General features: G+C 41.2%; 1 protein-coding gene across 1 annotated transcript in view; it reads right to left on the reverse strand.

The window, feature by feature from the left end:
* The window catches only part of CCDC81 (coiled-coil domain containing 81), a 316,574-nt gene that overhangs the window by 26,303 nt on the left and 275,456 nt on the right, over positions 1 to 14,815 (reverse strand). Inside the window, exon 13 of the mRNA XM_085623150.1 lies at positions 5,156 to 5,385. Coding sequence (XP_085479276.1) covers positions 5,156 to 5,385 — 230 coding nt within the window. The remainder of the gene's footprint in view (positions 1 to 5,155; positions 5,386 to 14,815) is intronic.

The following is a 14,815-nucleotide window of genomic DNA, read 5'->3' on the forward strand; positions in this document are numbered from 1 at the left end:
ATAGTCTGAGAAGAGGTTATGGTGAGGAACAATTATAGGATGCAGTTCAGTCATGTTGTAAAAAAAATGTCTATTGATCAGTGTCTTAGAAAAACATGTAAAATACATATGAATTACAAACTCCTTGATAATAACTGTGTGAAGCTTGAGGGGAAAAAAGTTTGAAATTACCGAAAGGTTGTTTCAGTATTTTACCATTCCAGGTTCAATTCAATGAGTATCACTGATTTAGGTCATGACAGTTACGGCACTTCTTGTGGGGAAGAGGGGAGGACAAACCCCATCTGAGTCTTTATCAATCATTGTTACATATAAAAATGAATGTAGAAGTGTGCCTTGGGGCTGTAGGCAGTAATAAAGGAGTACGTATGTTGGAATGCGTACTCCCTCTTTAACAACAGAAGGGAACATTTAACACATTTGGCAAACATGTACTCGCCTCAACCCAGAAGGGTTTCTTGTCTAGTATATAACGAGAGAAGCAATAACTGATGCTCTAGAAAATAGTGAGGGTGAAACCATCCTGTCAGCTAAAGGGGCCCATCACAGGGAGGGACCAGGATAACCAATTAGGGCAGAAAAACAGATGAGCACTTGGACAAGATGGCCACAGTTTTTGAGAGGACAGGCAAAGGTCTCAGCTAGCACAAGCAAAGTCTTGAACAGGTTTAGTAATATATCGGAAGCTCAACAGACCAATCCTACAGCTATAGACCGATCTGAAGTGGTTATTGATAATTGAACTGTGATTCCAAACTTAAAGGATGGCAATTGTCCCCAAAACTAAAAAACAGATTTTCAAAAAAGAGATGAATCTAAGAGACAGAACAAGTGGCACCTTATGTTGGGTAAAGGTAGGTCCCAGGTTGCAAAGGTCTAGCTCTGAAGTTGATGGTGAGCCACTGCTAGATCCAAAAGAGCTGGAGAGAGAAAACCTCCCTGCCTCACCCTCTTTGAATTATAGCAAGCAGAGTAATTAATTGTGTCATTATTAGAGCGGCTGAACAAAATGTTCTTAATGCAATATAAAATGCCTCAAACCTCATCTTCCTCCATACTGTGAAAAGTTTTTTTTTTAAATTTAAAAACATTTGCCCCACTTGACCAGCTGCAGCATGTGTGGTTGCTATAATTAATGTCTTTGAATTCAAAAGGATAGAGAGGCCCCTAGTAAATCTAGACTGGGCGGATCAATTTTATTGTTAGCAGAAGCGAGTGTCCTAGCAAATATTGTTTTGCTGAGATTTATTAATATTCAAGGAAGATATAAGCCACAAGCCTCATAAAACTGTCATGCTAAATCGATTTTATAATGCCAATTTAGGGAGGCAGCGACCCTTTTAAAGATCTTCTCATTACCCCTGTTCAAGGTACTGGAGATAGGCCTTTCTTACTCTTTTTAGGTTGCAGCTGTCTGGTTTGCTAAAGACATCTTGGGCACTTTCAGAAAGTTGGCCTAGGAATGCATTCCGCTCATTGATTACCAGTGGCTTCGTGGTTTGTAGCTCGCAATTTCTGGCTTTCTATTTGCGTTAGGTTCAATTCCTCCTTCCCATTGCCTAAACTGTGTTTACTGTATTCTTTCACATACACACATTCTTTAAACAGGCCTTTACATCTTGTTCCTATCATGTCACATCTGCTGTGCATTCAAAGACCGCGGTCAAATGTTAGGCACTGTCTTCCGAAGGTGCTTGTTTACTTTTCTTTCCCTGACTTCAAAGTGAGAGGATGTATGTGTCAATGTTGCCGGGTATTGGGGGTAGGAAACAGGGTTTTTCTAGCACACGACAGCATTTAAATGAGCTGTGTAAGCACTTCAGAATATATCAGAATTAGGAACACAAATGTAGCACATTTTTTTGTTATGTCTGAAGTGTGTTGGAAACCAATACTTTAATATGATCAAAATAAATCCTTAGGTGATGCAATTTCCACACGTTTTCATTTGTGCACTGTATAGTTTTATTAGTAAAACTGTTTGTGCAGATGTATTGGTCATTTCAATTGAAATTGTGTTGTCTGCAATGGTAGTGTGCTATCATATCATGTATATTTCACTCTACTCTGCACCACTCCACACCACTGTACTGTGCACCACTCCATGTCTCTGCCCCACTCCCCTGCACTCTATGCTACTTCACAATACATCTCTACTCTACCCTGTACCACTCTACACCACTGCACTCTTCACCATTACACTCTACACCACACCAGTATAGGCCACACCAATCTACTCAGTAAAACTCCACTCTACGCCACTGCACTCTATGCCAATATACTCTACGCCAATGCACTTTACTCTGCAACACTCCGCTCCATGCCCTGCACTTTACGCCAATCCACTGTATGGCACTCTAATCTACTTTGCACCACTGCACTCTACACCACTTTACTCTACGCCACTGCACTGTACCCTGCGCCATTCCACTATACGCCACTTCACTCCACTCTAAAACAATATACTCTATGCCACTGCACCTTATGCCACTCTACTCCACTCTGTGCCACTGCACTTTACACCAATGCACTCTACACAGCTGCACTCCATGACACTGCACTCTACTCTGCATGACTGTACTCTATGCCACTCTACTCCACTGCACTCTATTCTGCAACACTACACTCTCCACCACTGAACTCTATGCCACTCTACTCTGCACTACTCCACTGCACTATACTCTAATCCACAGCACTCTATGCCACTCAACTGTGCTCTGCATTCTCGACTAGTCTGTACATCTGCCCTCTGCATCACTCAACTCTACACCACTCCACTCTGCACCACCCAACTCTAGGCCACTCTGCGCTACTATGCACCACTTCAATCTATGTCACTGCATTCTACTGTGCTGCACTGTACGTTGCTGAATTTAATGCCACTGCACTCTATGGCAATATACTCTGCAACACTCTACGCCAATGCACTATACACTCCCTTGTATGCCACTCTATGCGACTCCACACTCTGCCCCTCCAATACATGACACTCTGTCACTCCACTCTTCGCCATTCCACTCTACAACACTGCATGCAACTCTCCTCTACACCGCTAACTTGTAATCATGCTGAACAGCAACCACCCTGGTGTATAACATTGCTAAGATACATCGGCAAAGCCAATAGCTCTTGAAGAGGCGGGACCTATTGGCTTTGCCAATGCTTCTTGCTCATTGAGTTCCTCATTAACTTCTGCACTTCATTTAGGTTTGATATTTCCTTACAGACTCTTAGCATATAAGGATCCAGCTTGGAGGTGAATGCCTTGGCAAAGAAAATGTGAGCAAATCAGCTTTCCCACGTGCAGGGTCCATTATAATAGGTATTTTTTAGGATGGATTGAATAAGAGTGTAGTCTCAGTTGCAGGGATTTTCCTCAAATCAATCGATGCTGAGTACAATTCAGAATCTTGCACAATTATAATTATGGGCCTCATTTACGAGGCCCTACTGGCACTATTGCGCCGCCAAAACGTGACTTTTGTTTACGTTACGGTGGTGCAATGTGCCACTGGCATATTTATAAGGCCATGTAAAGCCATGTTAGGTGACTTTTCATGGGCTTATAAATATGTGCCCCTTTCACGCAGAAAACTGCACGAAAGGGGCGTTCCATGGGTGTTGCTGGGGGTGTTCCCAGCCACATCCATAGCTTTTTGGGCACTGCCCTAGATTTACAAGAAATCGTAAATCTGAGGCAGCGCCAAAATTTTACGCCTTGCCAGGGGAGGCGTAAGGGAGGCACAACGAGGAGAAATATCTTTATTTCTCCTTGTTTTTCTTTTTTCTATATGTGCTGCATTGTGCAGCACACATGGAAAGAGGAAAAAGCCTCTTTTGATTGGTTTTATGCAGGAAGGATTCCCTTCCTGCACAAAAATATTAATCCCCGCAACGCAGGCATCCTTGCACCATGGAGCAAAGGTGCCTGCGTCGGCGCACGGCAGCCCATTGTGCGTCTGGGAAAAGGACAGGAATGCTCTGTGTCTGATAGATATGGTGCATTCCTGCCCTTTTCTTTTTCCGTAGGACAGGGCAGCCGAAAAACATCATAAATGAGGACCTATGTGTTTAATAAAAAAGGTCAATGTTAAAATCATTGAAGACATGATGAAGGATTTCAAGGTATTGGTGTTGTCACACCATCCCTTTCTTTGATAACGAAGAATGTTTTAAGTGTCTTATGTAGAAATAGCAAATTCGGATCCACCCCCAATGGTGTCTCCTGACGCCGATACTTTCTAGCCTTTGGTTTAGGACCTCTTAATGTCCTAAACCTTTTACAGCATGGCCAAGCGGGCAGTTGCCACCCACTTAGCCCCTTCCCTACCAAGGGTCCTCCAGGGAAAGTGAACTTTTTATTTTTCTAAATTTTATTTCTCTGTCCCATCATTTAAAATAGAATTCAATATTGTTTGGCATCATGAGAACTGAATTAGCAGAAAATGCATATTAACATTAAAAGTAGTCCCGATCAAGGGCGCCCAAAATATATGTTGGCCAGGTCCCCCAGAATCCTTAAAATGACACTGTTTGATATGTAGTCGCACCGGCAACCCTTCCACTTTGGTGAAGAAAAAAGCTTCCGACTCTTAAAAAGGGACTTTTTCCTCTCTGGACACGTCCGCCACCACAACAGTAGTACAAATGGCAAAACAGATCACAAAAAAACGATTTCATCCTTTCACATGTATAATTGTACACAGATTTTATATTCATTTGAAAAAAAGTGGGCTTAACATGCGCAATAACTAGTATGTCAGAGTATACGTACTGCTACCATTAGCGATGGCCACAGCGATGTGGTTTCTTTCTGCCCCCTCCTCTACCATTATAAGGAACCAGCCTCCCCTGATCTATACGAAGTGGGGGTATCACCCGCTTATTAGAGATATACCTCCAGTGTATACACATATTGTCAGAAATTCCACGTGTGGATCTCAGGTCACTGAAGGAAATTGTAGCAAGGAACTTACCGCCGCTCTGTATTGTCAACTTTCTGTTAATGTGGCTTCTGCCCTCCGCTACAATGTCGGAGGTGCAGTTTCCACCAGCGGGAAATGAAATATCAGTTGAACCCACTCTAAATCAGTTGCTTTGAATTCATGTGTGGATCAAGAAAGACCATCAACAACTCCATGTCTGGTCTACTCACTCCTGTTTTAACTTTTTCAACATGTCTGCTTCCTTCCGCTGCTGCATCAGACCGTTAAAGATGATCATCCTCTTGCGATCCTCTGCCGCCTTCAGCTGGTCCCTGAAGACCTCTTCAGCTTTCTGCCTTCTCTCCAGCAGCTTCTCATTGGTCATATCACAAGTCCCAAAAAGCGGCTCAAAAACACAAGGTTCAGGGCCGGCTGGTTTGAGAGAAGACTTCAATTTTATCTGGAAGAATTGCATAGAAGTTTTACTTTATGACAAGCAGCATAATGAGAAATGAGGACACTGAAGTAGAACAAAAACAATATATCTTTTAATGATAATTATTAAAAACCTTTAAACACAAAAATATATTCTAGCCTGAAAATATACTACAGGTCTTAAAATTGTATTAATCAGCCTCACATGCTACACCTCATCAGCCCAGGACCATACTTCAACATGTATATAATGACATTTGATTGTGTTTAACATATATAGAACATTCAGCTGAGACTTTAACCATACAACCTTCTCGTTCTGTTCCTCATCCCCAACATCGAAAATCAACCAGTTAATAACATAATGTTTGCTGAAAAGAGGTGGCTTCAGAAATAGCTTTAACCCTGGGAAGGAAGAATATATAAAACTTATAAGGGGAAACGTCTGCGCTATCCATGATGGAAAAATGTCCAATGCTGCTACATGATTTGGTAGCTCATGGATCTGGTGTAAGTGCTAGAGAAACAAGCAACTGGATAAAGAAGTCTTCTAGTTTTTAAAGCAAAGTTCTTACCTGTCACTCAGGGTTTCTCCATGCTTGATTGCTCTGGAAATTAATGGGTTTTGTAAAGACAACAATTACAATGAACTACTAAGACGAAACTTGGAGACACACAACTCTACTATTTGGGAGGCAACTTCTAATCAAACAGATTTAAACATTATATTTTTCACAATTGCTGAGCGCACTGAGGGGCATATTATCAAGAAACGGCGTTAAAATTATCGCCGCTTTAGAGGCAGAAAACGGCCGCTAAAGCGGCGATAATGGGCTTGATAATATGCCCTTGAGAATTCCCATAGAAGCCCATGTTCTGGTGTGAACCTGGGCTTCTATTGGAATTCTCTGCGGCATATTATCATGCCCATTATCGCCGCTTTAGCGATAATTTTAACGCCGTGCTTGATAATATGCCCCCAAAGGTTTACATCTTAAATTGGTCCGGTTTCTTTTTTACTTACAATAATGTAAATGTGGCAGATAAATAAGACATTTTCCGTTTTTCCCCTGTAAACTGCAAAACGTTAAATTTTTTCCCAAATAGAAATCTTTCAGTAGCATCTATGACTCCAAATAACTCCTCCATCACCGCTGCCATAAATTCTCTTCCAGTTGAGCATGGGCATTCCAGCCATGTGCTCTACAGAGTGAAGGTAAGAAATGTGTCCCTCAGGCTCTCATCAGCCTTTTTATTCTCTTTTTGAAACCGCGTTTTAATGGTGTTTTGGAGTGTTGCAGAAAAGTGCTAGTTTAATTATTTATTTAACTGCTGCATTCTCAAGGATGGAAACTATTGATCGAACTGTTCTTAAAGCCATCGTCGACCAGGTGTAAGGAATTGCCTTTGTGTAAGTTTTTAGAAATAGCCTTTCCAGAAGAGACATCTTGAATTGGGGCAAACCACAACCATTTCCGTTTTCTGTGGTAGTTTTTGAGATCTCGGTTTAGACAGCGCAGCTGTCAAACAAACCTATTGCTAATATTATACATAGTGGGCTTTGCGTCCTGCCATTACAACTACTGATTTTCTATGCCAACCTATTCTAGCCAGTGACTTAATTGAGGGTTTATTAAACATGCCTTGGCTCACCCCAGAGGAGTATGTATCCCTCCCCTAATACTACTGGCTGTTTGGGTGTATCGTTCCGTGCCTTAGCTCCTGTGCGTACACTTGAACTACATAAAGGACAAATTTACTGATTCACTATTTTATGTTTCTCACTCTTATGTGGTAATGTTGTATGCAAAGCATCTTAAATCCAGACCTATTGGCTTTGGTAATGATTGTGTAGTATTTGATTTACTTGCCTCAATGATGACGCTCACACGAAACACCAACAGTAGTACAAACTCTTCTTCAGGAAGTACAAAGCTCCTGTCGTGCAAAAGCTTCGTTATGGATGGGCAATAAAATAGGAGTTGTGCACTTTGTGCTTAACTCAATGCGAATTAACAGGCCTGTTACACCTTTACGCAAATAGTGTGCATTCATTGCCCTCATGCAAATAAAGTTTGCACCGTGAGTGTGCCTTTTATGAGTGCCCTTTTCACATCTTGGTGGGAAACAATAGAGACTATCGTATGAAACCTCTAACTGTACCTGGTTGAGGAACACTATACTGTTTGCTAATTCCCTCCAGCAAACTGTTGCACCCCAAAACTTGGCCTTCAGTATCTACAGATACCCAAAACACTTGTGGATTGCCAACCCAACCACAATCTCCCTAAACACTGGATTGAAGGAGAGGTCTCTGTTTTGTTGACCAGGTTAATTGTGATTTACTTTCGCTCCATGGGCTCCTCAGCACCATCCCTGAGAAATATATACTTTTATATAGTCAAAAGATGTTATGGTTCCTATTAAATAATTCTCCTTTGCAAGAAATTGGGTTGCTGGTTGACTGGGTGTGCACAAGCAAACCTCAAAATAACGTGTGCTCATCCCCACAGCAGCTTGTTACAGAACAGTCAAGCATAACTTAGAAAACATGTGTAAAGTATTTGTGCCACATTTCTTACTGTAAAACAGTGAAAACACCACACATGAAGATCTCATGCCAGGTTAGAAAAATAGAACAAACTTTAATAAATGAAACCCAATGAGTAAAGTCAGATATTGAATTTTAAAGTTTTCTGTGACAATATCCAGGTATAAGTGGGGCCCTGCCTAGATCCCCTCCTTCCCCCATTCCTGCCAGTGATGGCCCATCCAGGCACACCTAAGCTCCCTATTGTGTGTGTCTAGGAGGAATACACAAAGCTCAACTGTCCGCTACGCCCAGTCATGTGACAAGAGATAGGATACAGGCACTAAATGGCTAAGGCACGAAAATGCCAACTTACTAAAAGTAATTTATGCGATTGGGGGTGCACTCCCTCTTTTTTTTTTTTTTTTTTTATAAATAAACAACTTTTCTGTATGTTTTGCCTATATTTTTCCTCGGGTGCTGCAGCAAAGCAGGGGCTGTCAACACTTGCTGTATATGAAAGATTAGTTACTAACAAGTACTGGGACTTGTGTGTGCTGCGCACTATTCACCTGGTGCTAAATCCACTCATTTAACATTCAATGTTTGATCTGGTATACATTTTATTCTTTTTGTATCAAATCAATATCTTAAGCAATAAAGCGATTTAACTGTACATTTCATTTGGACAGTACAATATATACATCAAATCAGAGTATATGCTTATTGTACATTTTTTTATGAAAGAGAACAATGTTCTATCAACTTAATCATGATATTTTAAATTATGCCCACTGCATTTCGGGACATAAGAGTCCCTTCCTCAGGGGACAATCTGTAAAAAACAAAACATAGGCCCAATATCACTTATTTTAACACTATCTTATGAAAAATAAGTCTCTTTGTCAACTCATAACGCTTGCTTATACTGGTCACTTGTGTATTTAGAGACGAAATCTAATATTTTTCGTGTTTGTTTATATGTAAATTGTGTAATCATACCTTCGACTTCGTAGCAAAAGAATCCTGCTTCTAGAAATCTACAACAGACCAATGCCACGTGTTAGAGAACCGATATTATCTTCAACTATCCACTACAATACCATCTTGCTACAATAAACTCTGCATCTCGCTACTATGTCTTACCTCAAAATCACCAACTGAGGCCAAAATCTAGAAATAATAGAAGCATAGCAATCAGAAATAATGTCCACGTGACATGTTCTCAAGTAACATATCCGTGTTATCATAACCGCTGGGGCCCGCAACAGAGTCTTACCTAAATGCATGATTATATGCTCCGAAAACAAGTCCCGTGGCTTGCACTAGCTGTTCGTTACCGGACGCGTTCGCGATTCAAACCATATGTATATGAGTTCATCGACACAGAGGACGGACTCTCAAACTGGAAACCACCTACTGTGTGTTAAGGGAAATCGCCATGTTCGAAGAGTGTATGATCGTCAGTGTTTATAAGGAAGTTTTTATGAAAAAGTGTAAAAACCGATGGCCCAAATATGCCAATAGACTTATGATGTGCTAAACCAAATGGTGATTGTAATGTGCAATGCTATTGTCGCAAATATACGGGGAAAAAACGGCTTTTTAAAAAAATCAATGGCAACGCGTCTAACAGATTGAACGATCCTTTTATAAAACACTGACTCTGAAAAGCCATGCTGTTGTCTATACGTTGTGTTAACACCTGGGTTGTATAGCTGTAATGAACTATGTTTTGCAAAGCAACTACCGAACCTCTATAACGGCGTTAATGTATCAGCTTGTACTTGGTTCCAACACTCCCAAACCGGCTAATCAAGACGCTAGAATGACGTTAATCTATCGGCGTGTGCTCAATTCCAACACTCCCAAACCAGCTAATAAAAACATTAGATACACTCCTATGTCCCTTATTGGTATTCATGATGAAATGTGTACCCTGTTTATGTTGTCTTTAGAATGTTGTGTGTGACCCTGATTGTTCAATGTTATACAGATATGTCATCTATTTTTGTAGTCGATATTATGTCAGTGATCCGTCATCTTAATATAAGTTCCTATGTGGCCATGCGCTGGACCTACATGTAACATGACATGTCTAACCTGTCATTGAGCACTTTCGGTATCATGGTGTCAAGAGTTTTTATCCAGTACACTTCACGTTGAAGTAGTTTTTTGTTGTTGTTTACCCCTGGATATATGTTTACTTTTTCTATAATTTGAAATCTGAGTTGCGAAATTACATGATTTGCCTCAATCCAGTGGGTTGCTAATGCCGAATACATTTTTTTTTTGTTCTAATCCTACTTTTATGCTCTGTGAGCCTGGTTTTTATTTTCCGTTCAGTTTTTCCAACATTGCCATTGATTTTTTAAAAAAGCCGTTTTTTCCCCGTATATTTGCGACAATAGCATTGCACATTACAATCACCATTTGATATGCACATCATAAGTCTATTAGCATATTTGGGCCATCGGTTTTTACACTTTTTCATAAAAACTTCCTTATAAACACTGACGATCATACACTCTTCCAACATGGCGATTTCCCTTAACACACAGTAGGTGGCTTCCAGTTTGAGAGTCCGTCCTCTGTGTCGATGAACTCATACACATATGGTTTGAATCGCGAACGGTAACGAACAGCTAGTGCAAGCCACGGGACTTGTTTTTGGAGAGTATAATCATGCATTTAGGTAAGACTCTGTTGCGGGCCCCAGCGGTTATGATAACACGGATATGTTACTTGAGAACATGTCACGCGGACATTATTTCTGATTCCTATGCTTCTATTATTTCTAGATTTTGGCCTCAGTTGGTGATTTTGAGGTAAGTCATAGTAGCGGGACGCGGAGTTTATTGTGGCAAGATGGTATTGTAGTGGATAGTTGAAGATAATATCGGTTCTTTAACACCTGGCATTGGTCTGTTGTAGATTTCTGGAAGCAGGATTCTTTTGCTACGAAGTTGAAGGTATGATTACACAATTTATATATAAACAAACACAAAAAATATTAGATTTCGTCTCTAAATACACAAGTGACCAGTATAAGCAAGCGTTGTGAGTTGACAAAGAGACTTATTTTTCATAAGATGGTGTTAAAATAAGTGATATTGGGGCTATTTGAACAGCCAGTGAATGTAATTTTTTATGTTTTGTTTTTTACAGATTGGCCACTGAGGAAGGGACTCTTTGATGTCCCGAAATGCATTGGGCATAATTTAAAATATCATGATTAAGTTGATAGAACATTGTTCTCTTTCATAAAAAACTGTACAATAAGCATATACTGTGATTTGATGTATATATTGTACTGACCAAATGAAATGTACAGTTAAATCGCTTTATTGCTTAAGATATTGATTTGATACAAAAAGAATAAAATGTGTATCAGATCAAACATTGAATGTTAAATGAGTGGTGTTAGCACCAGGTGAATATTGCGCAGCACACACAAGTCCCAGTACTTGTTAGTAACTAAACTTACTAAAAGTGGCATTTTTGGAATTGCAATTTAAAATCCAACTTCCTGTCCAACTTGCACCAAATGTCCAGGCAAACCTCCATTAATCAATTCACCTTTAATACAGGCAGCACTAATAAATGCCAGATCTCTTCCCAAACATAAATTAGAAATCGCCGACTTGATAGATGCGCAAAAACTCGACCTATTGTTTATCACCGAGACATGGGGTGATGAGGCCTCAGGTCCCGACTTTGCAGTAGCCACTCCCAGCAACTACAATGTTTGTAGACTTGACAGACCAATAAAAAGAGGTGGCGGCATTGCCATAATCTATAAAAGCCACCTCAAACTTACGACTAAATCGTACATATGCTCAGAATATGAGTCTCTCTCATTCACCCTAGGATTATCGGCAAAATCATCCTTTAAGGGAATGTTGATTTACCGCCCGCCAGGCTCAAGAGCTAAGTTCCTAGCTAACATAGGGAATCTAATCGAAATAGTCGCTGATGCCCCTCATTTCACGCTATTAGGCGATTTCAACTTTCATCTCGAGACTTCAAATAATCATGATTCCATGCAACTTATTACAGACCTTGAAGCTGTAGGCCTAAGACAACTTATTAATTCTCCTACCCATCGCGCAGGGCACACATTAGATGGACTATTTACGAATAGCCCCTATATAAATATCACCCAGATAATTCCTTTGATCTGGACAGACCATTCTGCTATTTGTTTCACAGTACAAGCAAACTACATTAAATCTAATTCCGTTGCACCAGCTCGTTCAACATTCAGAGACTGGAAAAATACTGATTTATCTCAATTAGCAGAGATGATACAGGATAAATTTGACCCCACTGAGCTTGATCCCATCAAAGCATCCTCTAATTACCTGACCAACATAAACATGGCCTGTAATAAATTAGCCCCACCTAAATCATCACATCAAAATAGACCTACACCTTCAGCCCCATGGTTCACTGAAGCCTTACGTATGCACAAACAATTCTGCAGGAACCTTGAAAGACAATGGCGTCGCAACTATAACCCGGTAGACAAACTCAACTACAAAAATGCCCTTACTATTTACAAAAGAGCGATAACAACTGAGAAAAGCCATTACTTCATCACCAAGATTAATCAGGCAAAAAATTCGTCAGGAGAACTATTCAGGGTAGTCTCCACCTTATCCAACCCCCCGTCGCCGCCCTTAGAGGCATCGCAACCACTGACTGATGCCTTAGCCAGGTTCTTTGAGGAAAAAGTTAGTTCCATCTTCCAGACTTTTTCACGTACTACCCCCCTACCTTCTGTGATTTTTCCTACTACTAGCATTCCATCAACTCTATTGGCTTTTAACCCCGTAGACAAAGACTATATCCAACGTCTAGTAGCCATCACTAAATCCGGATCTCCCCTTGACCCATGTCCTCCTTCCATCCTTAACCGCATACCGGAAGCAATCTCCCCTTCATTATCCACCATATGCAACGCCATGTTTGCAACAGGAATATATCCTTCAGTTTGGAAAGAAGCAATCATAAGGCCACTACTGAAAAAACCAACGCTAGACCCTCTTCTCCCAGCAAGCTACAGACCTATCGCTTGTCTCCCATTTCCAGCTAAGATTTTTGAAAAGTCGATGAACTTGCAGCTGTCAAAGTACATCAATGACAACAATTTGCTAGATGACACACAGTTTGGCTTTAGGCAGGGACATGGGACAGAGACGGCATTACTGAAAGCCGCGGACGAAATCAGAATAACCATGGACAAGGGAGGAGCAGCTGTCTTAATACTCCTAGATCTCTCTGCTGCTTTCGACACGGTCGATCATATCACCTTGATCGACCGTGTCGCAGCTCTGGGAATAGGAGGAACAGCTAAAGACCTGATTGCTTCGTTCCTCGCCAATCGGCCGCAGACTGTCAGAATGGGCAATTTCACCTCCCGAACCTTCTCTCTCCCCTGTGGCGTTCCACAGGGCTCCTCGCTAAGTCCGACGCTTTTTAACATCTATGTATCGGACTTGGCGAGGGTGATAAAATCCTATGGCATTGCCCTGACTACATACGCCGATGACACGCAACTGGTGCTGTCGGTGTACAATAACGGAGCTAGCGTGTCAGCCAACTTCCAGGAGGGCATGAAGGCAATAGGCTCCTGGATGTCATCAAACTGCCTCAAGCTTAACTCCGACAAAACGGAAGTGATGACATTCGGGAGCTTGAAACCAGCATGGTCCCCACAATGGTGGCCACCAGAGCTGGGACTCCCCCCCCAACCGGTGGCTAAGGTCCGCAACCTGGGAGTCTTATTCGACAACAAACACCATCACGCAAATGCCATTTTATCATCTGCATTTCATACACTCAAAAAGATCAAGAAACTTCTTCCATACCTACCACAGTCAGCCGGTAAAACACTTATCAGTACTTTAGTGTTCTCAAAAACGGACTACTGTAACTCCTTGCTTCTTAATGCACAAGAAGGAGTCCTCAATAAAATCCAAACTGTTCAAAATGCGGCCGCAAGAATTTTACTCTCTATCCCCAAATTCGCATCAATATCCCATCACATCAAAGAGCTCCACTGGCTACCCATCAGGAGCCGAATAAAATTCAAGGCTCTTTGTATAGCCTACAAGACTCTGAACTATCCAGGGCCTAAGTTCCTAAAAAAGGCTCTCCATCCATTGGAGCACAGCAGAACACTTCGATCCTCTGCAACCTTTCTGCTGTCTGTCCCTCGGACAAAAAAAGCCACTTGGGGAGATAGGTGTTTCACTACAGCTACTGCTAAATTATGGAACACCCTCCCTTTGCATATAAAAGCGGCCCCCACTCTCATTAAGTTCCGAAAGAGCCTCAAGACGTGGCTTTTCTCCTCTGTTTAAATTCCCTTAAAGAGTAAGGAGTTCTCTGAACGCCAGCGCCGAGACACCTGCTTAGGTATTTGCGCGCTTTAAAAATAGCAAAAATAAATAAATAAATAAATGTTAGGATTTTAAATTTGATTCCAGAGACACCAAACTTGAATCAATCATCTCTTACCATTGGGGAATTAAATTTATAAAATGTAATAAGGCAACTCCGATGTTTTCCCAGTTTGCAGTAGTGACAAATGAATTTAAGAATTTCTCACTACCTGGACATATAAAACTTAAAAGTACATGTCCTACATTTTAAATACATTGCACTCTACCCTCTGGGCTGCCCAGGGCCTACCCTAGAGATGTCTTATATGTATTAAAAAGTAAGGTTTGGGCACGGCAGAAGGTTTATTTTCCCAAGTCGGAATAGCAGTTTAAAACTACACACACAGGCTGCAATGGCAGGCCTGAGACCTGGTTAAAGGGCCACTTAAGTGGGTGGCACAATCAGTGCTGCAGGCCCACTAGTAGCATTTGATTTGCAGGACCCTGGGCATATGTAGCAACACATTATTAGAGAC

Source organism: Triturus cristatus, chromosome 8 (assembly GCF_964204655.1).
Source record: "Triturus cristatus chromosome 8, aTriCri1.1, whole genome shotgun sequence".
Taxonomy (NCBI): Eukaryota; Metazoa; Chordata; class Amphibia; order Caudata; family Salamandridae; genus Triturus; species Triturus cristatus.